This window comes from Pezoporus occidentalis, unplaced genomic scaffold (assembly GCF_034315485.1).
Source record: "Pezoporus occidentalis ecotype Australia unplaced genomic scaffold, CSIRO_AGI_Poc_V1 ctg159, whole genome shotgun sequence".
NCBI lineage: Eukaryota > Metazoa > Chordata > Aves > Psittaciformes > Psittacidae > Pezoporus > Pezoporus occidentalis.
The window spans coordinates 2867331-2893933 of NW_026913415.1; the positions used below are offsets into that span (position 1 = coordinate 2867331).

At 45.4% G+C, this 26603-nt stretch overlaps 1 protein-coding gene and 1 long non-coding RNA gene across 5 annotated transcripts in view; both read right to left on the bottom strand.

Annotated features, from left to right (window-relative positions):
* UBE2Q2 (ubiquitin conjugating enzyme E2 Q2) overlaps positions 1-6973 on the bottom strand; it is a 47918-nt gene extending 40945 nt beyond the window's left edge. The window contains exon 1 of one of the 4 annotated variants that reach the window (XM_062612249.1): positions 6511-6973. In XM_062612249.1, coding sequence (XP_062468233.1) covers positions 6511-6696 — 186 coding nt within the window. In that variant the 5' untranslated portion in view covers positions 6697-6973. The remainder of the gene's footprint in view (positions 1-6510) is intronic. The other 3 variants (XM_062612246.1, XM_062612250.1, XM_062612248.1) reach the window with 3 other exon arrangements.
* A 214-nt stretch (positions 6974-7187) lies between these two features.
* Positions 7188-26603, bottom strand: part of LOC134160327 (uncharacterized) — a 68293-nt gene continuing 48877 nt past the window's right edge. Inside the window, exon 4 of the long non-coding RNA XR_009963513.1 lies at positions 7188-7399. This is a non-coding gene — a long non-coding RNA (uncharacterized LOC134160327). The remainder of the gene's footprint in view (positions 7400-26603) is intronic.

A 26603-nucleotide genomic window follows, 5' to 3' on the forward strand; every position in this document is an offset into this window, starting at 1 on the left:
GAAATCAGAAGAGTTTTGCTAACTGGTATGCCTGCTTCCAGCAAAGATCAACTGAGAACTATTCTGATCAGCGCAAGTGAAGCCAATATGGATACAGGCATGCATGTATAAGATCTAAATGTTAAACAACCTCTCATTACTATAATTAGCCCTTTAATTTTCCAGTTGTCTTCTATGAGCTGGTGAAAGGTCATTTCAGTTTCTCCTACAAAGCTTGCAGCTGAAGAAATACAGTGGAATGCACACTATCATCAACTATCCTGTCTCTTAAGCGGTGTATTACCATTCATAGTCTCTAGGGAAAAAAAAAATAAAGGAAGTAAAAATCAACTTCAGCCAGGAATTCAGGGGGCTGCAACTTTCCAGAAGTACATACAGGCAAACAACCTGACAGCACTGAACAGCAGTCCACACAGAGGCAAAACTACATTAGTAGCTATTTCTGTTAGTCAGCTTCAACGAACATTTGTTGCTATCCAGAAGTTTTGCCTCCTTTGTTAAAAAGACTATTTAAAGAACTGCCTGCATCTTTGTATCTTCCATTCTCCTGAAATTAATTTCATTTTACAAGAAAACTCTTTCCAGTTAGTCTACTCCAGCTCTCCATTTAAGCAGTCACTGTCACCAACCAGACCCTGCTATAGGCCCACCAGACTGATGTCAGCTGGGGTACTCTACACAGGAGCTATCCCAAGTGCCACTAAGGGCTCAGCAGCTTGGCAAGCAGTTCTCCTCTGTCGGGAATGCTGGCTTCAGCAGTCTTCCCCAGCACTTCCCTCGCCCCTGTGCCCTCTGTTGTGGCAGGACAGCTGTTTGTGCAGCCACACAGTCAGCCAGACTGGGAAGTGATCCAGATTAACACTAACCCAGTAAAGAATTTTACATGCCAGCCAGGTCCTTAATCCAGGAAACACAATTCTGGCCACGACACAAGGCACACAGCCTTTGCTGGTCTGTGAGCAACAGCAGTATTAGAGTGCACAGGACACAATCATACTGTGTTCTTCAAAACAACTGTAATTCTGCACTCACGCTGAGGATATCAGCACCTCTTCAATACACAGCATCCCCTGCCATAACACAGAACACACACCTACAGATACATTCTAGTCTAAGTCTGACAGAATGAAGTTACTCTTTTCCGGAAACACACTTGATCAACTCCATTGGTAAATTCGGATGTTACAGAGCTCCATTGCAGATTGCCGTGCTGAACTGAGAAGTGCCACCTTATTTTCAAGAATAGAATTCACTGTCTACACCACTCCCTGATTTTTCTTATTTCATTGATGAAAAGCTTGGACAGAAAAATCTAAATCTTAGCATGCCCTTAGCATGGCAGATGAAAATCAAGAGCAGCAGCACATGCTCTTGCTTCTTGTAGCAAGAGAAAGGTCTGGGGTAAAGCCAACTACAGCTACTCTAGTTTTGACACAAAGTAAATATCATTGCCAACACAAATCAAAGGCAACTATCCCACACACTCCGACTCCTGTTACAACGTAGCCCTACTCTAAATTAATCTCTTTGGAACTAGGGAATATTCAGAAATACAGAAAAATTAGCAGATATCTTTCAGTCTTCTGAAAAAAAACTCCTGAACAGTTACCATGAGGAAGCATGATAAGTAAAAAGAAGATAATACTTTTAATAAGAACTTCTTTTAATTATCAAAGTGCAGAGAGAGCTCTTTTGAGGGCCACAAAAGTCCCAGTTCAGAAATTACTGTATCGTTAACTCGCAGGAGTAACCCATTTGAAGTAAGTGCAATTTCCTGTACATTAAGGCCTCAACATAAGCCAGCATTTATATTTGAAGTCCATCACTGTGGCTATCTAGGATGCTTTAGGAGCACTTCATACGTTACAAAGAGACAGAACAACAACCTGCAACATCCTCAAGTACTGGATACAGTCTGTCACGGAGCACAGCTAAACTGTGGGGTCAAAATAAGGCCCTGTGTCTTCCAGGCACAAAATACTCCTCCCACTCATTTTTGCAATATTCTTTTTCCAACTGCAGTCTTGGCATACAGAAGAAGTTAAAATCCTCACTCTTTTAGTATTTGTTTGCTTAATTACGATTTGTTAAACAAGACTAAACTTCTCAATTTCTATTGCATAAGTTACATTTGATAACAGTTAACTCACATGCCTTTTTGTAAAGCACCAAGTACCCCTAATTCTAGTTAGAAAAGCACATACGATCAAGATAAAGCTGTGTACGCTTTTATTTAGTCCTGGCATCCATCTGCTGCAAGACAAAAGTCTCAACACCAACTAGAGAATGTCTAGTGACTGGAACTGAATGCCTCATTCATTGTGTGGTTAGTTTGTGTACAAATAAACAGGCTGTTCAAAAGGTTATCAGCCATCTAGGCATTAGCTAGGACTGTGTTTAGCTTTAAAATCTTAGTCTTTGAAGAACTACTGCATATTCTAATGCACTCAAACATTCTGCATATACCCAACTTATCAAAAGCTTCTCATCCATTCTGGTTTAGAAAGGAAAATAAAGACATCTCCCACCAATTGCAGTTATCTGTAGACAGCAACCTTTTCAAGTCTTTCACAGCAGCTTCTAACTCTGATTTAGCAGCAGGCTATTTTTCAGTGAAAGCACAAGATACTTCTTTCCAGCAGAGAAGCAAGAGTGTACTGGAGCCAGCCCTACCACCTGAACTGAATTGTTAATATATGAAGGCTATCACTGCACATCAGAGCCCAGCATCTGTCTCAGGCAAAATCTGCTCCCACCCAGAGCAAGCACAAACCCCATTCTACCTGCAAGTGCTACTTGAGGACACAGTTTCAATGGTAGTTCTGTGTGTATGGGTGGAGATATTAATATCCAGTTTCTCTCTGATGAGATTATATAAAAAACACAGGATGTTTCACAGCAGTCCAAGTCACTCCTTTTTCTTGCACTAACAAGGATAAGGTTGAATCATTCTAATACACCCTTTGGAATACTATGACATAAGTCTGATAAGGTACCAGCCCAAACTACAAGATTCCATTGAAAGACACCGAAAGACACGATCAACACACACACTCCTCTAAAGCCACTATTTTGATACTGTTTCAAAAAACATGCAGAACAGGATCAATATGTATACTTTGTAATGGACACTTTTATTGAACCTGATGAACTGGAATGCTGCTGTTAAATGAAAACCTGAGAAAAGCAGAAACAAAACTTCAGAACAGAGACACTGCTGTTGGCATAACAGAACGGGAATGTGAACATACACAGCCTGAACAAGTTCAATAATTAGACAGTTCTCAGGAATAAGCAGCAGTATTTCTGACAGGTATGACTCCACCCTAAAGTACCTCTTTTAAATTAATCTGATTAACCATTAAACTTCCAATATGGGTCACTACCAGAAATAATGAAGTACAGACTTGGACAAAGTTCGTCTGTCGCTTCGTGAAACAGAAGAGTCATCTCAGTGAGAAATTCCAGGGCAGACTTCTAATCAAACTGTGGAATTTAGACTGGGAAACCTGTGGAGATCCATGCAGCTCCTAAGCAGACATTCTCCCTCATCTCTCCAGGATAATGTTTCCTTTTTCCTCTGCCTCCTCTCGCTAGACTGGAGAAAAGAAAGAGACGCATTGTGAAGACTGGAACAGCTTAGTTATAGGGTCTCTTTTCAGACTTGGTGTAGGTGCTATTGGAAGCTTCCTTCCACAGCAGGTTTTGCTCCATCCACTAACTTCAGCAGCTGTACACACTGCTAGAGAGCTTTCATTCTAGTTAAATACTGAGGTACTCAAACAGAACCACAAAGAAAAGTGATTCTTGAGCTTTGTGCTTACAGCTCCCCTTAACGGGATTCTTGAGCATCCACACACACAATCTGTAAACTTTTGTTGAGTAAGGAGAACATCCTGGTTTGATCAGTATTGCTCCTGGTTAGGAGAAGCAGACAGCTAAAGTTACATATTTGCACTGTAAATCCAGAGCACTGAGATAGCAGCTTCTGATGCAAAGGATGAGTCTCTCCAAGAATATGTATTTACCAACAACTTTACAGTTGTTCCTAACAGCCTCACAGGCTTTTGCATGCTCCTACTGCCATTTCAAGTTCTAGCTCCTACAGTACCTGCAGATCCAGTGAAGCACAGTAAATAAGACTTATGTTTTTCTGCTTTACTGTACCTACAGAAAAAACTAGAAACAAGAAAAAACTGAGGCCAAGAGACTCAATTCAGTGTGCGTGTGTGCGAGGAAAATCACTTTTGTCACACTTCAGAGTTCTAACATTTGTGTCAAAAAAAATAGAACACAAGCCCAGAGGTCAGCTTTCTCTTCTTGGCTCTGTCATCTTCTCCCCACTTGTTTCAAGAGAGCCACCTTGGTATCTCAGGTTGCCCTCTCCCATTTATTTTTAACAGATGGGGAAAACAGCCACCTACCTCAAAGAGCCAAGAATTAGTCAACACTGGAAAGCACCAGGCTGCTTGCAGACACCTATGAAACGGAAACTTCAAGAAGCTGGGACACAGCCTTTTTTCAAAGCAGAAGTCTCTGCCCTAACGTTTGAAACCTCTCTTTTCCTGTTCTTTTTGCAAGTTCATACGCCACAATTGTAATGGCATGTGAAAGACCCCTTGACCTTCAGGGCAAGTGACTGTAATAGCAGATTGCAGACACTGTTCCCTCATTAAAGACATAAAAATGCCAAGAGTGACCTAAGCCTCTTTCTTGTTTGCTCAGACACACCTTATGCAAAGGCCTACCAGAAAATGAGCATATTTCTTTGTAAGTTAAGAAAGAATTACTACCAAAAGTGGCTACAACAGAAGCAGCCTCAGATGCAGTTGTACACCACAGCACAAACCCAAGGCATCAAACACCATGTTGCTACTGGCTTCCCTGTTAGCTGTCACTTGATGAATTAGGAATAACCCACCAAATTCAACTGGCAACTGAGGTGCCCAATCATCAGACCTTTAATTTTACTCTTTAGAGAAAGACTGATGAAACAGATGATACTGTGGAAAGAAACAACTGACTTCTCTGAGATTAAACACCCTCTACTGAATAAAAAGTATCTGAAGGAAGTCACACAATCAATCATCTGATAGGTCATTCTAGAAACAAGAACACCAAAGCATCTCACTTATTTTACCACAGAAAATATAACTTACAACTACGTACCAGTGTCCAGTAAAATAAACACCTGCCCCATGACCATGTCCCAGAACTGACTTCTCAGGACAAGTAACTGTGAAACTTGAAAGATCCTCTTAACAACTCTAACTTAATAAAGCTACTTTAAGGCAAGCAAAGTAACAGTCAAGACTATTAGATCTGCGTGGTTTGCATGCACGTTTTCATCTTTCAGTACTTACATGCATGGTTCTACCTCCACACCGTTTGAAGCTTTTATCCTTTTTTAGTCAAGACAAAAAAGCTCTACAGCTTACCTCCTTCAAACCCAGACCTAGTAACCCTATTTTCAACCAGCTGAAGTCTTTCAACACCCTACTCTTCAGCTGAATCTTGGTAAGGCTTTTAAATTCACTTAGAACTACAACCAGTCTGATCAAAGGGAACCGCCAGCACTTTCCTGAACATGAGTCACAGACCCCGATATAATCAAATTCTTTGGGAAGTTTAGGCCCTAAACTTTCCTAAACACAAGAGGATTTTTACCGTAGCACACTTCCGTAGCTTCCCTTCCACCCCTACAAAACAAACAGACCCCAAGGAATTTAAGCAGGGGGGCAGAAACAAACCCCTTCAGGTAGCAGTCCCTCAGCCAGGCTGCTCAAAGCTCCTTCTCAAGCCTAAACGCCACCACCATAATGCAGCAACTGTTCAGAGGAGTAGGGGCACCGTTTTATCCCCCTCACGACGGCAACACAGAGAAGTTTCCCGTCCCTCCCGGAGCCCGCCGCACTGACCGGTGTGGTGGGGAGGCCCGGCCGCCGCCGGGCCCGCCCGAGCAGCGTTTCCCCGCCCGGGTCAGGGCGGGCCGCCCGGCTCCAGGCCTCGGCCGTGTGGCGCACTCAGTAAAGCGCTCGCCCTCCGCCTGCCGCCCGGGCTCCCACCGCTCGGGGCAGAGAGGAAACGCGCCCCGTGCCCCTCCGGGACACCGCAGGAACGGGGGAGGCCAGGGACAGCCCCTCGGCTCGCCCCGGCGCCCTTCCGTTGCTCCGGGGGCTCTCTCCTCTCTGCCCCGGGCCCGGCAGCCCTTTGTTCCTGTCGGCGCCTCCGCCGGAGAACCCCAACGAAGGACCGCGGGGCCGTGCCTCAGCGGGGAGGAGAGGCCGAGTGCCCGCTCCCTAACTTTTGTGAGGGCCGCGGTGCGGAAGAAGCCCGGAGCCCCGGGGGAAGGCGGGCCCAGGCCCCTCGGCAGCCCCCCTCCCCCCCACCGGTCCCGCGGCGGGCGGAGGCCGCGGCCCCCCCGGTGCTGAGTCACCCCGTGGCGGGGCTGCGCCCCCTCCCCGCGCCCCGCAGACAATGGCGAGGGCGGGCCGTGCCCCGGCCCCGCACCGTGATGTTGCAGTGGATGGTGAGCGGCGGCGGCGGCTGCGGGCCGGAGCCCGGCGGCGGCGGCAGGAGCACGAACTGGCAGTGGAGCTCGTCCAGCTTCCAGGAGACGATGCGGAAGCGCTCGTGGTCCTTGTCGAAGATGGACTCGAGGAACTTCAGCTCGGCCTTGAGCCCTGACACCGACATCCTGGCCTCATCTCCGGGCCCGGGCCTGCGCCGCCTCGCCCGCTCTGCCGCCGCTTCCCTCCGCCTCAGCCCGGCCCGACCCTGGCCCCGGCCGCGCCTGCGGGGCGGAAGATGGCGGGGGGGGTGCGGGGGGTGCCGGGGCAGCCCCAGCCGGCGGCGGGACGGCGAGCGCGGCGGCAGCTCCCTTTGTACCGGCCTCCTGCACCCACTCGCTCGCTTAAAAGGGCAACAGCGCAGCCCGCAACCCCCTTCCCTTCCCTTCCCCTTCCTCCCCGGAGGGCTGGGCCAGGCCCGCCGCCGCCCCGCCCTCGCCCAGCCCTCCTCTAGGGACACAGGCAGAGGGGACGCACCGGGCCAGCCCCTCGCCCCGCCCCGCTCCGCCCCGCGGCCGCCCTTGGTCAGCGCCGCCACCGCCCCGGCTGCCCCGACCCCTGCCCAGGCACCGGCGCCGCCGGAGGCGGACAGCAGCGCCCGCTTCCCCGCGGTGTTCCTGTTCCTCCTCCTCCTCCTCCTCTGCCGGCCGCGGTGCTCCTGCCCCACCGCGCTGTTAGATTGTGCCGAGCAAAAACTGGCGCTTGGGTTCGCACTTGTCACCCCCGAGTCCTGCCAGCCCTCCTCGAGGTCTGCCAACGCAAACCAGCAGCGCCTGCCCCACATTCCGGACGGATCGGTACAAGTAAAACTCGGTGTCGATCGTTGCAGGCTGGAAAACAGCAACGCAGAGGCGAAAAAAAATGTGTTAGTGTTGCATTTAGGCTCCTCTCCAATTGTGCATTTTACCCCCAGAAAAGCACCGGAAAGCATGAAAGCAGAGTAAAGTGAACACTTGCTACGTTCAGGGAGCAAGAGGTGCTGCCTCCATTTCTACCAATTCCTGACACTAGAAAAATCATCTCTGCACCTTCATTTGTCCCTTTCCATCTTAGTTTTGCCTGTAGACAGCTGACAGCTCCTTGGGAACACATGGCATAAAGAGAGCACTGTGATACCAGTTGCAGTTTCTTGTTTCCCAACCAGCTCTTAATTAATGCATTACACACATGCACAAACCTGGAACAGAGAATTGACTTTTTTTTCAACATTGATATTTTATATAAATCTTTAATTCCAGAGAAACTGGCAGCACTTCACAAAGCACAAGCTGAATCTTGTCAAGTGGTGAGAACTCTAATCTTGATCCAGAAACACAGTTATGCACATGCCCAACTCCGAGCATATGGAGTCAGTCTTACTGATCTGTGGGCTTGAAACCTCCTATCTTTCCATCCCAGAGAGCTGCAAAGAACACAGCTACAAAAGCCAGGAAGGGTTGGCAGTGGTTAAATACTCTGAATGAAAGATACCAGAAAGGCCATGGAGGTGAAAGATCTGTTTTTTCAGGTATCATTTGAAAGACTCCCATTATACAGTGTGTGCAACTCACCTTTCCTAGAAGGGCTGAGCTGCATGTTGGCTCAGACTGCATGGCCTGCAAAGTGAAGACAGAGTGGATATGGCTTATCTGTCGATGCATTAACAGGCAGGGTCAAGACCTTCCAGGGACAAAAGAAGATAATAAGGGCAAAACAGCTACAAATTAACAGCAGAAAATTATAACTAATCCTTTCAGAAAGGGAGGGCCCACAAGAGCCTTTCTATTGGAACACCAGAGACAAAACTAAACAAATCAGACTTTGCCAGGCGTTACATGATGCGATGCATGAAACAACAGGGGAATGAATTTGGTGACTCAGCCCTATCTCCCTCACACGACAGGATTTTGGCCTAGAATGCCTCTCTGCAGTAGATAGGTGGGTAGGCTGAGCAAGTTCAAACTGCACCATTTGTCATATCTTACCAGAACTGCCACTATCACTGCCTCTGGACTCCCATCCTCCTTGTCTTCTCATTCTCATCCGTCTTCCCTTTCCTCTGGCTCTCCGTTGACTGTGACACCCCATTTTTTGGCAGCTGATAAGTGCATGTGTGCTGGCTGAGGACACCTTGCCTGCATTAGCTGGCCAGCTTGTTGAATGCACAAGAACTTCTCTCATGCACCCAGCGATCCCAACATCATGGTGTCTCCTGACCCCCTAGGAGGCCAAACTAATTGCTTCATTGGCCAAGTGTGTCCTGAAAGCCATATATTGCTTAAGTCTGGTCTAGAACTGTTCCCAGCTCCTTCAGTCCGCCTTTTTGTTGCAGGCTTCAAGAAGCAACATGCAGCTGCACAGCCACCACTCCTCTAAATTCTGTTTCGCTTCTCTGTGTTTAGTAGGCATTGTGCAAGCTGTGAGTTCATTTCTGTGATAAGACCTTAAGAACACATTGGGCCTGCCTCACTCCCTGGAACAGAGAGGCTGCTTCAGAGGTGTAAAGAGTAGCTTGTCATGTCTGACTCATTCCTTTTTCTTCCTTCAGGGACTTGCTATGGGGCTTTGACACGAATCTCATGTTGGTCTCAAGATGACTCAGGAAATCCTCAGTCTCCCAAGACAAAACAAATGCACATGGAAAGACTTGACATATCTGGGCAATAAAGGAAATGAATCCTGGTAAAGACCCTCAGGAGCATGTATCAGATTCCAGCCATTACAGATGCTTTTAAGTTCCCTTGATCTATATTGCATGTTAGCAGCATTTCTTTTTTCTACTTTTCTTCCTGCATGTACACCTTCAACATCATGGGAACCTTCCTCTGTCATACAGCTAGATTTCCTCTTCCATGGATCTGAACTTTGGCCAAACCTCTCTGTTACGAAGATAACAGGCCTTCGTAACCTTCTCTGTTTCTTTTTGCCTCCCTTTCATTGAAATATAACAAGTTTTGTAACTTAACTGAAACCCTCGGAAAACACCCAGCAGATTCCTCATTGCTTTGGGGGGGTAAAACTGGCAGGAAAAAAAGGAGGCAAACAGTTCAGACCAAAATTTTCCTTCCCATTAGCATTTACTGCCAGTCCTGCCTCAAGCTAGCCATGTTCCTGGTGAGACAGGAAGCCAGCAGCAACGGGTGAAGGGACTCGAAGGAAAGATGAGCTCAGGATGAGCCACTAAGAAGGAAATGAACAAAGACATAGGATAGATGGGCTTTGATGATAGTAAGGCTTGTTTGGAGCTTAAAGAAATGACGTTCCAGAGCACAGATGAATTTCAGTTTATATTAGTCCTTTTCTTCCTGTGAATGCCCTTTCCACGTCTGCTGTATTCCCAGCTCTACCACTGAGTGAATTTCCTGGTACATTCAGTCAAAGTGTTTGTGCCTAGCAGAGGGCCGATTTGTTTCTCTGAGAAGAGTTTACGGGTTTGGTTTTTGACCTCACTTCTCTCATTTGCAGCCTAGCCCTTAGAAAGGGTCCTTCTCTTTAATTCTGATGTCACTTTCCTGAGAGAAATGGCAGGCACCAAAGAAGCAACTGTGATTTTAGAACTAAGAAAGGCACAGAGCTTTTGTAATCTTGAACCTCAGCAGAAAGAGAAAGCAAAAGGGATAAGATTAATGAGATGGGAGGAAGTGTAAATTACTTTTAGTGACAGATGATGCAGTTTGATAATAGCTGATCCTGGGGTCGAACAGACACTTAAACTTTTTTCCACAGGTAGCAACACAAACTCAGACTAGAAAAGACAAATAGCACCTGATACCCATGAAGAGAAGGATAAGGCAGGAAACTTACCTGAAGCCTTGGGCAAAGGCAGAAAGACTCAAGAGGATCCTGCTTTTCCGAGATACAACCCAAGCAGTCCTGCTCACCAAAGACAGGCTTCCACATCAACTTCTAAGCTCACAGCATCAAAATCATTGCTTCCATAATGAAGTCACTTTCAAAGCATTTTAGAAAAGCCATACATCAGTGCACAAAAGCTGATGAAATGGCTAGACAATGCAGCTTCAAGCAGCATGGCATGCACTGGACATGGGATTGCTTAGTCCCTCACTTACTTTACTTTTAAAGGCTTCAACAGTTAAGGAATGGCATTTCAGAACAAACATATCCCAGAGCAGCTTTGGACAGATAGTGATACTGTTGCCCAGACATTCAGGGACAGGGGTCAAGGAGGTGTCTACTCAAATACTATGGCCATGAGTTTGACACTAAAATGTAAAACATACTAATACGACTACTACTACTAATAATAAAACAAGTAGCATGGCTTTACCCAGGATAGACAAAGAGCAGTTTCTAGTTACAATTCTTCCAAGTCCATCCCTATGGCTACCAGCATCTGAGTCAAATACGCCCCTTCTTTAGCGTGATTTTGCTCAGCCACTGAAGTGTTTGCAATCCTATACAGGAAAAAGCAATAACCTTCCAGTGAAGATTTGATTTTGCTTGTGGATTTGTAGTTCTGGCTATTTTTATATCTATTACTGGACAATGTACATTTCAGAACAGTCAAAAGCTGAATGTGTCTGCAAAGTGAGGTTAACAGTATGTTTTTGTTCCATATGAAAGTTGTGGGAATTAATTCATTAGCAGAAAGGTGCCACAGGAAAGGAAAGCAAAGCCATGTTAATCACAGGCTTGCAATGCTGCAGAGGGGGATTAGAATCCACAGTGCAAACACATCAGAAACCAAACTCCTTGTGCATATTTAAAATGCAGAGGGAGGGAATATGCCTAGTGTTCTGCTTTATGGCTCGTATAGCTTCTTAAAGACATATGAAAAGCACATCTATGAAAGCAAAAGGGAACCATGCAGCCAAATCTGAGGCATGGCATGATTTTAATAAAATAACAGAATAAGACAGAGAATAAAGGAAAATTTGATACCATTTTTTCAAATCAAGGGATGGGGCAAGTGGTAGCTGCATGGAGCACTGTTCAGAACATGATAACACACGATCCTTGGACTCCCTAGGATTTCCACTCCTTCCTTGGGATCCATAGAGTCATAAGCCTTACAGGGCTCAGAAGCTTATCTTCCCTTGCCATCACAGAAGCTTAAAAGGGATATACAGGAGCAGAGGTCAGATGCCAGGCTCAGTCCCGCTAAATAGATTTCTGGCTGGAGGGGGAGACAGGGAAATAGATCCCTAGGTCAAGTACTCACAGTGCTGAGATGCAATCTTAATCACAGCTGAATACACAGCTCCTTCATCTCCTTACTATTTTCTTACTTTGACAGCCAGTGGTCTGTACTTAAAACATCAGCACAGGGCATCTGAGTTGGCAAGCACTGAGATGAACTGAGCAGCTCACAGTTATTGTTTCAGATTCTGCAAGCACAGCCAGACATCCCTGCATCACTTAGCCTGGAAAACACAAAACAAATGCATCTCAGCAACCACACCAGCCAGGGCTTCCCATTTACTCCTACTGCTTTTTGTAGGTGGGTTTCAATTTTGGGCAATACTCCCTGTTCAAATCCTCAACAGACTGGCTCAAGTGCTGCACAAACACTAGCCCTACCAGTATCACACCAAAATAGGCACAGGATGCAGCCTCATTTTATAGGTGAGATATTTCAGATACATTGAGAGGCAGTGTTATTGCTGAACTGGGTGTATAGACAGCCCTAGAAAATGACCATGATCTAGCACTACAGTAACTTAATTCCTGACCCACACTTGGAGGAGACTCTACCAAAGTTATACAAGGAGCTGGAGTCAGTGCTGAGATTTGTCATGTTTATGCTGTTGTCAACAAAATCCAGGTGTCTGAGAAGAGGAAAGACACCTCAAGTCTGGGACCAGTTCTACAGAGGCCCTGTTTACAGCCTTGTAGGCTCTAAGTCACAACTGCACTATGTCTAGCCGTGTTGAATCCTACCCTAACACCCTCCTTGCCCAAGGCGAGCAGGCAAAGCAGCACAGGAGCTATCACAGCCCGTACTTGGGGTGTTGTCCATCCCTCTGTGCTGAGAAAGCTCGCAGGGGACACACAGCAGAGGGGAGGAAGGAGGCTCAGGGCACACAGTCCCATGAGAAGCAGCACCAAAGGTGGCACATCCATTTGAGCTGATGCTAAAAGTTTTATAGGGATCAGTTCACCTCAGATCTTCACTTGCTCCCTAGTACACATCATAAGCACTTTTTTCTCCCTATCACCACAACAGGACAGGCTGTGCTTTACCAAGGTCACATTGTACTCACAGGAATGAAAATACTGGTGAGGAAAATCAGCGCATTTCAATCATTTGCTGATTTGGAGGTCACAGGAGTCCATAGGCACAGGTCAAGATCTGCCAAACTCTGGTATTGGATTTGGCTTTTTACCATACTCTGCATCTAGTAACTTTTAAATATCTAACACACAAAATCAAGTCTGGTAGGTACAGAGCACTGGAAAAAAAAAAAAGTGGTGAAATACATCTGGAAAACCAACCCATGTATCTTTATGGGTGACAGAAGGACAGAAAACAAGCCCAATTTTGTCCATTATAAAGATGACTTGAAGAAGCAGAGTTGCCTAAGAAAGAGCCACAGAAAGCAGCAGCCTTGGAGAATCAAATACAAGACCAAACCTCAGAAAAGAATGATGCCAGCAATCGCCATTCTGTAAATCTGACTCTTTTCCTGCTAGAAACAGATTCTAAGCACAAAAAACCACTGAAAAAATTGAAGGGTAACAGACCCACAAGCAGTTATATTTGCCCTGGAGTCTATAAAGAAGAGAACCTCTTATAGATTTACAACATCAGCGAGTAAAAGGCAAGTTGCAGAATCAACATACTTGGCTTTAAACAAATATTTGAAAGACTGAATCACAAAAGTCCAAATATAACATTAAATCCAACCTCTCCTGACACAACAATACCCACATAACTTGGGAACTGGCTTAAGAACTGTGAACAAGGAATAAAAAATAACAAACTACTGAGCAGGGAAAGGTACTTAGAATGTTAAAATTGCATCATGTTAGTGCTGTGTTAAGAGCTGAGATCAAGCTTTTGAGAGTGATCTAGAAGAGATGATCACCGATGACATTACCAGATGACAGTCATTTTGAATAACAATAAGGACAAGGGAATCATTCCAAGAGCTGAATAAAATTCAGAAATGGTAATAAACAACAACCCTCCAATCCTAGACCTGGCTTGCACTCACTTTAGCTCCAGGCACAACACAGAGCACCTCCAAACAACACTGCATCTGTGTGACACCTACAAGAATGCAGAGTATGGTAATATGCTATTTACCTGGCTTGAAGAACCAGTCTCATATAAACACTTTAACTAAAGGATAGTTTAAATAGAGATACACTAGATTCCCACAGGGACATGAGGGGAGGAACATGGCTGGGGGGAATCAGTTAAAGAATCTTTATCATTACCTCCCTACATCAGCACGTATTTGTATCATATAACCAATGGTACAGGTAGTTGCACACCCCTTCATTTGTGTTCTGGCTCCCAAAACCTGCAGGCTGCAAGCACTAAATACAGGGAGAGGGATTATTTAGCGATGTTATTCAGAGGTTATCAATGGGGATATGAGGATTTAAGCAAGAAAGATAAAATTAAACCAGGAAGAAGAGAACATAACCTGAACGTTGGCCCAAAGCTTCCTGCCACCGTGAGGTAAGAAACTCCAGAAATCCCCGAGGAATTGATGCTGTAGTGCTGAAGACCTGCCAGGCGTGGCCACCAACAGGGAGACAAGGGTGGCCCAAGGAGGGCACAATGGGGAAGGGCAAGGGAAAAAGGCCTTTATTTCATGATTGCAAGGTAAGCTGCATAAGGTGAGCTGTAGGAAAGAAAACCTGATTCGAGACTGCTTAGAAACCTCCTCTGGCCCAGATGCCTCAAAGAGCAGAGTCTCGCCTCCCTGCTAACCCAGTGTTTTAATTTCTCTTGCGATCCCGGCAGCGCCAACAGCCCTGGCAAGGCTGGGCTCAGCGAGGGGTTCTGGCAGGTCCTTCAGTGAGCACACACCACCACCTAGTGCCGAGCGGCTCTGCTGCAGGGAGAGCAATGCAAAGCGGCGTTCCTGCTTTGGGACTTCGGCCCCCGCACCGGCGGGGGAGAAGAAGCGCGTACAGACTCAGCGGGGCTGGAGGGTTTCCACGGTTTGTGTGCCGGAGGGGAGAGAAAAGCCTCTGTAATGTGGACAGCCCGCAAGGTGAAAGAATGGATGTCCATAAAAGAGGCAGTGGCGCCTTTTTTTTGTGCTCTGCTGCTGTTTTCAAGCGTTCAGGACAGTAAATCCTATTTTATTCATTGCCTAAAATGGGCTGCAGGGAACACAGCGAAACAGTACGATTTCCTAGACTCAGATGAGCCATGTAAAAGCTCAGCATGAGCCCTTTAAGTACAAAAGAGAGAAGTGCTTTACTCTCCCTTTCCCCGCTCTTGTTCCCACCTTGATAACTGGCATGGACTTAAATTAATTTATACAGCAATATTAACTCAAACAAGTAATCTGGGAAGCTGCCCCTCTCTGGGTGGCTGTTGGTGAAAACGGCTGACCATAAATTCTCATTCATTCTTCATGTCAATCATGCTGTTTAATAAAATGTTTTCACAGATCTGATTCTCTCTGTCCTGTACTCTAGAATCAGCAAAATCAACCACGCACTCCTTGATTTATCTTTGTGGTTCTTCGAAGGCTTATACCTTGTACCTCCCTCTCCAGGCAAGGAGATCAGCCAGCAACGTTTTCAAACCCTTTTTCCATTCACAAAGTTTTAACTTTTTCCAAGACAAGCTTTTAGAAACACAGTCATTTACCAGCCAGTGTAGCTCAGGAAGCAGCAGCAAGATTTGTCCACAAGCGTTCTCTAAATTGAAAGAGAATTGTGACTCGGCCACATTTATTAACCACCTGCCTTCACTTCCACAAAAGTGCCTGCCTTTGGGATCTCATTGTTTTTCTGCTGGCAGAAAGCATCATAAATGCACTGAATTCAGTGTTAATACCACCTTCCTCTGTTGAAGATCTGCAGGATGTGTCTCCTTGGCACAAACACAAATTAGACACAAGTGTATAACTTTCTAGAACAGCTGTTACAGTTGTGGGTAGGTCCAGTTATCAACTACTGAAATTCATCAAAAGCATTAACTCCTAATGGACCTGGTGTTCCTGAATTCATACTTCCCGCTACTTTATTAACCAAATAGGCCAGCCAGAGCAATAGCAATAGCTCATGGGACCAACAAATATGAACTATAAACTGGGAATACAAAGACTAAACCACCTGTCCAATAGTGATAAGCAGCCCATTGAGCTCCAGTAGAAGCCTGCTCAAGCCCAGCAAGCTCTGGTGAGGCCGTTTCTGAAGGGTAACATTTAGTCACTGAAGTACCACCTTGCGTACTTGGTTTGTAGCATGATCTGGGCAACAAGGACAAGGTCTGAGTCTTAAAAATATAAAATGCCATGGAAGCAGCTACAGTAAAATAGTTATTTAATTTGAAAGCGTGAATGCTTGTGTTGGACTGAAATTACGATCAGACATCTCTGTTTTCTAGAGTCATGACAAAAATTCTCTTTATACAATCAATAGAATTAAAAGACACCCACTGTCCCAAGTACTGGAAGGCATTATGAAAAGCATTGTTATACTGCTTTTTCAGGTTTCAGAAGCAGAGACACTGATGGGACCTAATCAAGCATTCAGTTTCCAATGTCTCTTAAAAATCTTCTATTTGGACTCTTCAGACCATTGCTGTACTGGTCATTGTTCTGCTTCTGAAACATGCATGCTGCTGTGGCTTTACTAAAGCAACCAGAAGATTTTACTGGGCCACATCACTCTCACATAGGAAAAAATGAAAGTGTAGGTTTTGCTCTAAGATATACAAGCACTGCCATAGAAACAATTGGCATTTAAGCACCTTCTTTATATCAAAAGCAAATGCTCAAGTGTTTCGCTGGATCAAGAGCTCTAAGTCTTAGTGATGCCATGGTTTCCATGACAACTAAGTGTGACATTACATGAAGGATTATGATTTAAAGGAACACTATTACATCTGGCCTTTTCAACCGATGTGGTCCTAGTTTACCCTGTGCATACCTTGTATATAAATCTGTGTATAAATCTGCCTGTCTCTGATGAATCACAGAGCCCACAGCCAGAAGGGGAAGGCCTCAGTAGACCAGGCTGAAAGTGAGGGAGGAACACTGCTCCACACTCTATTCCTGCAGATTCTATGGAGAAAAAATGAGTGCAGACCCAGGGCTGCACTATCCCTTCAGGCACAGGTGCAGCCCAGGAGCTTACTGAGAGCTGAGGGATGCTGCAGCTGCAATGCAAGAAACCAGGAGCCAGGTAGAGAGTGGCAGGGCAGGCCCTGTGCGCTCACACTCCCCCCTTCAGAGCCCTCACAGCCCTGGTGCTGGTCCCTGCACCCACAGCCTGTCCTATGGAGTTGGTTCCATTATCCTGCTGAAGACTTGAGTACCTGTGAAACTGCTGACAAAACTCCAGTACAAGCAGGTCTCATGTGCACAATATCCTTCCTCCATCCCAGCAGTGATCTCTGCTGGTTTGCTGCTCCTCTCAGCCCTGAAGACTGCACCCTTGCTCCACTCCACCCTTGCTTTCTGATTAACTCATTCTCCATTTGGCCCAGTTGTGAGCATGTTGGATCTCTTGGAGGCGGACTGCAGCTAGTTGCATGGTCCTCGGTGGTCTCTACATGCATAATCAGAAAAGTATTTTCACCCCCTGGGAGCAGGTGCCAAAAGCAAATACATACAGCTTAGCACTGAAAGCTACCCCAGACTAGCTAGTTTGGAATAGGGTAGAAAATGCCCAAGAAATAAACTCTTTCACTGTCCTTGGTGTAATAACAGCAGACTGCTTTTTAACTCCCACATGCAGACCTCCAGCAGCCAGCTGGCTGCAGCATGTTCTCATATGCTGTTGCCTACATTCATCTCAGCTAGTTACAACCCTTTTGGGTAGGAATATTGTCTTTTCCAGCTCACTGTCTCATTCTGAGAGAGCAGTCTGCGTTCAGGACACACCGATTCACCTGCTGCTTTTGCAGGCAAATGAGAGCCAGAGCTGCAAATTTGTTCAATGGCCCTTTAAAGTACATGGCTGGCTCTGTAGCAAACAGCTCCCTTTAGATTAGAATAAATGCTTTACCAGGGAGATTAGTGCCACTGTACTTGTGAAGTCATGATATTCCTTACAAACTAAATCAGGGACTATAAATAGACAGCACATCTTCCATCCTATGAGATTATGAGCTTCTTCCTTACAAAACAGATGAGCTCACTGAGAGATAATTTTGTGATAGCCAGATAGCTCCACCATAAGATTGAACCCATCATCGTTAGCCCAATTAAAGCTCCTTTTTATACCAGTAAAATAACTGATGCACTGATAAACTGCCTGAGCTTGTTACTGCAATATCCACAGCTGCTCTGCACACATCCATGTAATCAATACAGCACACTAAAAGGTTTCTAAATGAGTTAACTCTTCCAGGAACCAGCCGGGTTTCTGAGGGACGCTTTGCTTATGAGATCTCATGCTTTTTGTTCTATGCTCCTTTTATTTACAGAGGCATTAAGTCCAATCAGGAGCTGATCACACACACTTGAGCAGAGCACAGCATGAATGTCACAAGCTATTACTGCAATAGAAGTTGAGCAAGAGAACCTGGCCTTGAGGCTACTTTCCCCATATAAAAAAGTACTTAACCTAACCTGCCTCCCTCTGACAGAACTAGGTTAAGGAGTGACTATCTGCAGTTACATTGGCAGAGCACCACCTACCATGAGGGATGGGAGAAGGGTAGGCAAAGACAGTAAGCTCATACTCCAGCTCAGCAGTAGCCAGAACAGCATCTCCCAGAATAGCCTCAGCAACATGCTCAAAAGGGCCTATTTTGCCCCCACGATAAGCTGCACGCCATCAGTTAACACAAACTGGGCCTCTAGTGTCCCTGTTCTTTGGTGGCTTTGTCCCCACTTATCCTGCTGCAGGCACAAGCAACTGTGCAGCTCTCAGGGCAGCTGAGAACTGAATTCTTGTTTAAAGGGTGAGGCTGTAGCTGGGATCATCAAGTTCCTGCCCTGCTTCCTGGGATAGATTAGAAACATTACTCACCTACAAACCTTTTTGAATCCAGTACTTGGTTTTCTTGTATTTGCTGCATTTTGCATATAGGTTTTCTAGCAGCTGCAGATACCCATGCAAAGGCAATCACTCCTACATGATGCCTGCAGCATTACATGAGAACTTCACAGCATGAAATGCAACTGCCACATCTCTGAAAGTCAACTCCAGGAGGCAGCCACGTACCAAGCAATAGTGCTGGGTGCTGTTGCATTAGAGGAGCTACAGGGGTTTCCCATACACACACACACACACACTTAAAAGTAGTCTTCACATGCTTATAGCCTATTAGATGGGCTAGGCAATGAATTCTTGACCTAAACAAAGCTTTTCACCTGTTCATTGCTGTCTGCTGCTGATGTTGCTCACTAAAAATGCAAAAAGCCAAGTCTGCATTTCCCATGCTGAAACACAAACCTCTAATGAGTTCATTTTGAGTAGTGCCTCAAAGACCAGACAGAGATAATAGTAGGCTCCATAGTTTTAAATAACTTGCCAAAATCCTCTTGGGAGAGAAAATAGCATACATTTGTAGAGGGGGTCCCATCTGTCTGAATTTCTAATTTGTTATTTTTAAGCTAAGACAGCTCAGATGGGGTTGAGCTGAGAATGCATACCCTGAAGCTGGGTTTCTGAAGTTTTCTTCACACCAGGATACCAGGTTGGTACCTGCATGACAAAATTCCTAAACTGCAGAGCTGCAACTCAGGCCCCAATCTCTCTTCTGCCTTCTTCAGGTAAGGAGAGTCACCCAGACCAGATCCCAGAGACAGAGTTGCTCTGAATGGACCCTGCAGCAGCCCCTCGGTGCCAGGTACAATAGCAGGGGAACTGCTGGTGATGGGATACAATACTGAGCTTTCCAGACTGGCTCTGCCAGTTGATGGCCCCAGCCACCTTAGCACTCCACCATTCCTGTTGGCCCTGGTACAGCCCAAAGAGACCCTGCAGCTACTACAGACACAGCTCTCTGCTGGCCCAGGTGATCAACACCAGGTTTTGTTTGATTAAATCCCTTTTAAGGTTGTTTATAAATACTTTATGGTCCATGAGAAGCATAAGGGCCACTTTGAAGGGGTGGCGTCCTCAGAGACAGTGAGTCCTACATTGCTTTAGTTGTAGAACTCTGCCCTACAGTTCCTATGCATGGAAGTAAGCCAAAGATTGCTACATCTTCCAAATAAAGCCTTTGTGGAGGCTGCATCACCCTCTGATGTTCTGAAGCTTCCAGTGGACCACACTAGTCATGGGAAGGGAGAAGCAGCATTTAAACCCAACCTCACATCAAGAAGTAGAATGTCATCTGTGATGGGGTTAGCAACTTCTAGGTTCAAAAATCACACATCTGTCAGAATCTTTTTGGTTCCTATTACAACATATGTTGCCTAAAAATAACTGCTAGTTTCCTGTTGTTTCAGTTTGCTCTGCATGCCTGGCAGCATTTTGCAGAGTTTCATTGTTTTCCTGAGACTGTCAATCATTTTCCCCTGTTGTTTGTGGGGGTTTTCACACACCACACAAAAGAAAAAAGGAAAATGTGATTATAATCCTCTTAAAGCAGCCGGGGGCAGGGGCATGTGTAGAACGTCTCTAAAGTGATAGCATTTCAAATTTAGCATCCCCATTCAGCTGTAGAAGACGGTTTCTTTCTGTAACAGAAGATAAGAGCACAAGCTCTCAAACCATCACTGTCTGTGGCAATTGCACGTTTGTCTGTATTGACTACATGATGCACGATACATTGGTTAATGAGCATAAGTAGTCAGTGAGCAACACAACCGGGCTCAGTACTTACATTTTTAGAAACACAAGGTTGGGTAACGTTATTCTTTTTAGGATGGGAAAAAAGGACATGCAGTTGTCGAGACAAAGAACTCTGGGGGTTTGTTTCTCTGAGTAATCAGTACTTAGCTCTTCTCATTACAGATCCTCAGATGTTTTTATGCTGGTTTAATCAATTGTGGGCTTCAGCCCCCAAAGTAAGATCTGCACCCCCCCAAAGAAGGGCATCTACTTTCAATTCTTTGCTCCCAGCAGCTCAAGGTGCTCCTCTAGACACCCATCTAATCCAACTGGCTGCACTGGAGAGCAGGGTCACGGAAGCCACACAGCATTTGGCTGTGAGCAGTTATGGAGAAATGACCTCCTAACACTCCTCAGGGCTAATATTTGTCACCATTTACAGGAAAGCCTGCCTCAAGATAGAGACTATCCAGCCCATGTAGAGCTTCCTTCTAGGTGGGGATGGAGCTCAGAGCATTTTCTGTGATCTATCTGTGAGCAGAATTGATGCTTAACACAGACAGTTTCCTTCAACGCACTCATAAGCAAGTGCCATCTGCATCACGGGTTGGCAGTTCAACATAAGCCAGGGAAAGCAACAGGAACGAGAAGGAAAGAGCACGGTGATACTTTCACCAAACAAGGACATCTTACCAGCTTCATCCCCCTTGTGTGGTTAGCAGACCAGGGAAAGGTTAGGGGGAGGATCTCTTAAAGCCAGGTACGGTTAACCCCAAAGAGCTGACCAGAAGATGGCGTGAGAGGAACAGTTTTCAGGAGCATCCCCAGCCGTGGGCTGCTCACTAAGCCAGAGCGGGCCAGTCTTCAACCAGCCAGCATCTCCTTCGGGGTTGAGCGTGACCTTGGGAGCATCGAGGTGCTCGTTCAATGGGAGATATGAGCAGAAGATGGGTTTAGCTGGTTCATAAAAGGGGTGCATTTGCCCTCCAAATCCCATTTGCTCTGGAAATTAAACATTCTGAAAATCTGTGAGACACAAGCACAGAAAGGAAGTAAGGTCTGAAAATTCTTTTTGGGGAAAAAGGAGGAAAATAATATTCTTAAACATCATGGCTGGTTTGAAAAAGGCTGTGCAAACACTAAGCTCTCTGGCAGGTATCTCCATACAAGAAGTAGGTGATCATCAGGTAAACCTGGACCATCTGATTACAATCACAGCAGCTCTATGGGTCAGTATTCACCCAGAGGAGACCAAAAATCTGGGCCTTCAAAGATAATTCCATGCTTCTTGTCTACCCCTACCAAGCTGATGTGTTAGTTCAAGTAGTACATCTTGAATTAAACTGAGCTATGTTACTTATGTGGAGCAGGGAATTAATTGTGTATGATAGCCACACAGAGCTGTGGGAATAGTTTTACCATCTGAGTGCAGCACACAACACAGTCTAATGTACAGCTCCCAGTGCAGATCCACTGGCAATGGTTACAACTTCATGTTGTAAAAGGAAAATATGCTCACATTAATGTGCCGATGCTAATCTATTCTATTTGATTAAATTACCACTTTTTCACAGGGGAAAACTCTTAGTTTGGAGAAGCAGCAACAGTTATTATCCATAACTTCTTCCCCATTTTAGTATTCCATTTATTTCACTTTTCCCAACCCATTTTCAAATAGGAATCCTAAAAACTGTTCAAATCTGTCCTGAATGACCCTATGTCCCTATCTTCCATGTGCTAGTTCATTAAATGCTTAAAATAACAAGGGCTTTATATGAATATTCCACATTATCTGTTGAACTGGGATCTTCAATAGCACCTGCTTCAGTTAATTACTCAACCTTCAGTGGCACTTCTACTCCTTCCAAGCCCTTTCTCCATCCACAGAGATCCCAATGGCCTCAGTGTCAGTCACAGTCCAGACTCCTGTACTCACTATTATATGAACACTGAGGGGCCACACCAGTGAAAGGGTGCCCAGCTTCAACAGAGGAACAAGTCCAACAAACACTCGAAGCTCCCTCCTCTGCATTGGCTGCATTGGATCATTCTCAAGCCATCTGACACTTTGGGATGATGCTTCCTGATCGCATGTCCTGGAAAGCCCTGCTCTAACTCTGCAAGGGTGGTAGCTCTGGGTCTCTTGGAAGCTAGGCAGAGCTGCTTATCTACACAAGGACATTATATGGCAAGTAAGGCAGTGTTACAGACTGTATTTTCTCCTGTACATCAGATGCTGGCATTGGTACCTGGGCTCCATCTGTCACACTCATAATCAAGCCAACTGCTTGGCAGACTGCTACAATGTTCTTCGCATTTAGTTGGTATTAACCTTTTACATTACTGATTTAGCCATCAGTAGATTACTGCTGCTTTTGCAGACTGTGGGAAAAGATGTTTGGAAAATACCCTGCCAATGGCCTAACTACGTACCACTCCAAGGGTTTTTTTGACATTACTACCTTACATAAAGAGTCTGCAAATATCTGTCTTCCTCCACAAGGAAACTTGTAACAGATGTGTATTTGTAGCACCCAGCTCCTAAATGGCAAAGAAGAGGTGGGAGAGTCATTCTAAAGACTTCCCAGTCACACAGTAGCAGTTAACAAAGAACCTCTCTGAACACACAAGGTAGGTACCCAGTGGGAGAAAAATCAGCTGTGAGCTACAGAGGAGGAACAAAGGCTAAGAAGACTGAAAGCAGTCTTCAGGGAGGCTTGAAACTCCATCCATATCACCAGGAACCTGAGCACCTTTAAAACACAGGCTCAGAGTCTCTCAGCAGCAAACCATAGTCAACTTGTGGTTCTTGGCTAGTTCTTAGTCATGAGGTTTCCCCCTGCCCCTGCCTCTGATTTTGCTGCTCTGTGGTTAATATTAAGACTCCATAGCTGTGTTGGCCACCAGCCATTTCCCATACCATCCCCTCCCTAGCACTCTCCCCCTAAACTTTGCAAGGACTGTGAGACAGGGGTGGGAGATAACCCTGCAGAGCCTCAGCTGTGGGGTTCTTCTCTTGTCTGCCTAGAAAAGGCTGGAGGGACAGAGCGCCATGGTTTGCAAGGCTCACTAAAGCATGCAGCGTGCCTCAGGGAGACAGCTGGCTTTGTCTCCACCAATTTTTGCCCTTTGACAGCTCCCCCTCTGTAAGTCATGTACAGAAACAGTTGGCTGGGAGGCAGCTATGAATATTTGACAAGGGAGCAAACACCAAGGCAGACTGAATAGCACCTGACCTAAGAAGTTCAGAAACACCGAAGTACAAATGCACCTTCCAGCAGAGCAAACAAATACCAGCTACCTGAGAACTAATACAGTATATAGATGCTGCAGTGAAAGTTCTTCAGTGTAGCAGGTAGCCTCTTCAGTTGGTTTGAATGGGAAAGCAATTGTTTTCCTGAGAAACAGCAGGAGATTTCAGCAGGAGATTTCAGTTTTGCCTATTCCCTGTAGAGCACCTCTTGGCCACATGAGTGCATCCTTGCAGCTTGCACTGGGTACATCCCCTCTTACTGCGGCATGAAGGTAACATCTTAAAACCAAAGGTTTCTTGTGCCAACTGTATTTATCACAGCCTTTGGGGAGTTCTTATTTGCAAATGCTTAATAGGATGTTAAATCTGGTTTATAGCAGCCCAAATCAATATGATGGTAACAAAATGCCTTTTAATAACTAGGTTTCAGATAGGTATCGTGTCTTAGCACACTAACAAAACACTGCTGAGTATCTAGAAAAACCATCTCCAAAGCAATACTGTAGTTCTTTCTGGCCAACATTCTTTGCCTTCCTTACCATAGTACCCTTTCCCTGTCATGCTAAGAACAAAGGAAAAACCACCCTAGCAATTTAACTCGCAGTTCCTTACCAGGTGCTGGCTATGTCTTAGCACTGTAAAAAAAGTTATTTGGTAAACTAATTGTCTCAGCAGATGATCTCAAAGCATGTCTCTAGGGGTAAGGACCTGCGTGAACATACATAACACAGTATCTGTGTTGATACTATGCCAACTTTTATACAACCAAGACTTCAGACCTTGTGTGTAGCCTGGGAGAAGAGAAGGCTGATGGAAATAGAAACCTCTTCAGGTTCCCCTTTCTCAAAGAAGCTGTTCCGTTCTTTTTGTGGATTTTGCCTTTCCCAGCTGTGCTTGTTCACTCCCGCTCTTGTCTGCATAGCTGGGTAGAGAGTCAGGAACCTAAAGAGAATGATGATCCAAGTGTTTCCTACTGTGGTCAAAGAGCACTCTTGCTGTGACCCTATCACTTAACAGGAGCAGCGTGGCTGGTCCCCAGACAGGCTGTTCTACTGCCACAGGCATCTTTCTGGAACTTTGATGCTGCCTTCTCAGAAACCACCCCCTCTGGGAACGATTTTGTACTTTACAGAAGACACATCACTGCTGGTATTCCCACATTTTCTCAATCACTGCTACCCTTGAAAGAAGCCAGTATAAACCCCCTGCAATCACATTTAAGACACAAAGGCTCTAAGATGATAGTTTTTCATGGGCTGACAAATGCTTGCCCTGCTCTGATTTACAACCACACTGCACTGTTAGACTATTCGTAAGGTCTGACTGCCTGATGCTTTGGGAGGCTGTCTGGTGTAAAAGATGTGCTGAAGAGACAGGGACCTAGACAGCCAGATCAGCTTCCCAGCTTTGTCACAGGCCGTGTATGTGTTGTGTGGGACAGCAGAAGGCCGGTGAGGCCCAAGAAGTACTAACAGAAGAACATGTCAAGGGCAGAAACCATGATGAGTAAGATTGCTTATCTTAACGTCTAAAAGCAAATGAGTGTGCACATTGCAGTCATTAAATTCACTTGAGCAGAGGCAGACAACTAACATGGCACACACTGTTGCAGATAGTGCAGCGCTGAGGTGATCTAACTAATTAATACTGGAGGATGATCCAGGGAACAATCCAGTTTCCCCAGTTACCTCAATGGATTTTTTTTCAACTTCTTAAAAATGGAGGAAGGAAAATTTCTTGCAAAGGAAAGAAGAATTAAACAGAGAGATAACTTATCAATGCCTTTGGTTAAGTGGGTATGTATCAGAGAAAAACACTAATTGTGATGAGGGGTGCTTATAAATATGGAGCACCCTGGGATGTGAATGCTGGGACATGGTGTTGCTATGAAGTGGTGGGATTGCTACTGGCAAGCAGACAATCAACAGCTTCTGCATGAAAAAGGAAAACAGGGCAACAGAGAAGAGCACTTCTAAAAAAAACACTAAAAAGCCAAACAAAACTCCCATTGGTTGCAGAGGCCAATACTGGGAAATACAAACAAGAGCCTGATCCCAAAACAGATATAAGTATGTCCCAAACCTCAATGCAAAGAGCATACTAGTAATAGCCCTGGGCAGGCAAGGACTAGTCTGTCACCAGAGAAAACAGCTGGACCTGAACATAAGGCTGGCCTGAGACAGAGCAGACAGTAGGGCAGCAAGCCTTAGATAGGCCAGGGAGGGCCTGACTGCAGCAGATTTAACCAAGTTCTGCACTGAACATCCCAGTTCAAAAACTATGGGACTCTGACCATCTACTCATCCATCAGCTGCCATTCCCCATCTGTCAAACAGACAAACCAGCCAGTGGAGGATCACGAGGTGCTGGATGTTTGGAGTATTCTCATTAGCAAAAGGAAGATGTCATGCACTCAGCAATGCAGACAGAGCTGCTATAGCTGTACCTGCCAGGTACTGTTACTGGACTTGTAGGAATTTTCTTCTCCTTTCAAAGCTTTCTGTATAAGACCAAAATATGAGAGACCCTGCCACAATGGGTTCATTAAGTGCAGCCCTAAGATCTGTTCATACTCCTTGCTCCAGGAATGTTGCTTGATGTCTGACCTTTCCCACCCTTGCCCAATTATTTTTTTCTTCCCTCGCTTGGGTTTATTCAGTCCCTGCTCTTCTTCCTTCTCTCTTTCTCCATTCTTTTTTCTCCTGCCCTGTCCCACCATTCTCTTCTACAGTCTTAACTATGGTATTATCACAAAAGGAGATACACTGGTTAACGTTCATACCATGTATGTCAATGACTCCAAAGTCATTAATATAACCAAGCCTAACCTCATTACACAGTGCTGTGCACTGCCTGCCCAGCAGGCACATACTCCAAAATACTGCTTTTATATTACACAGTAAAAGAACAGGCTA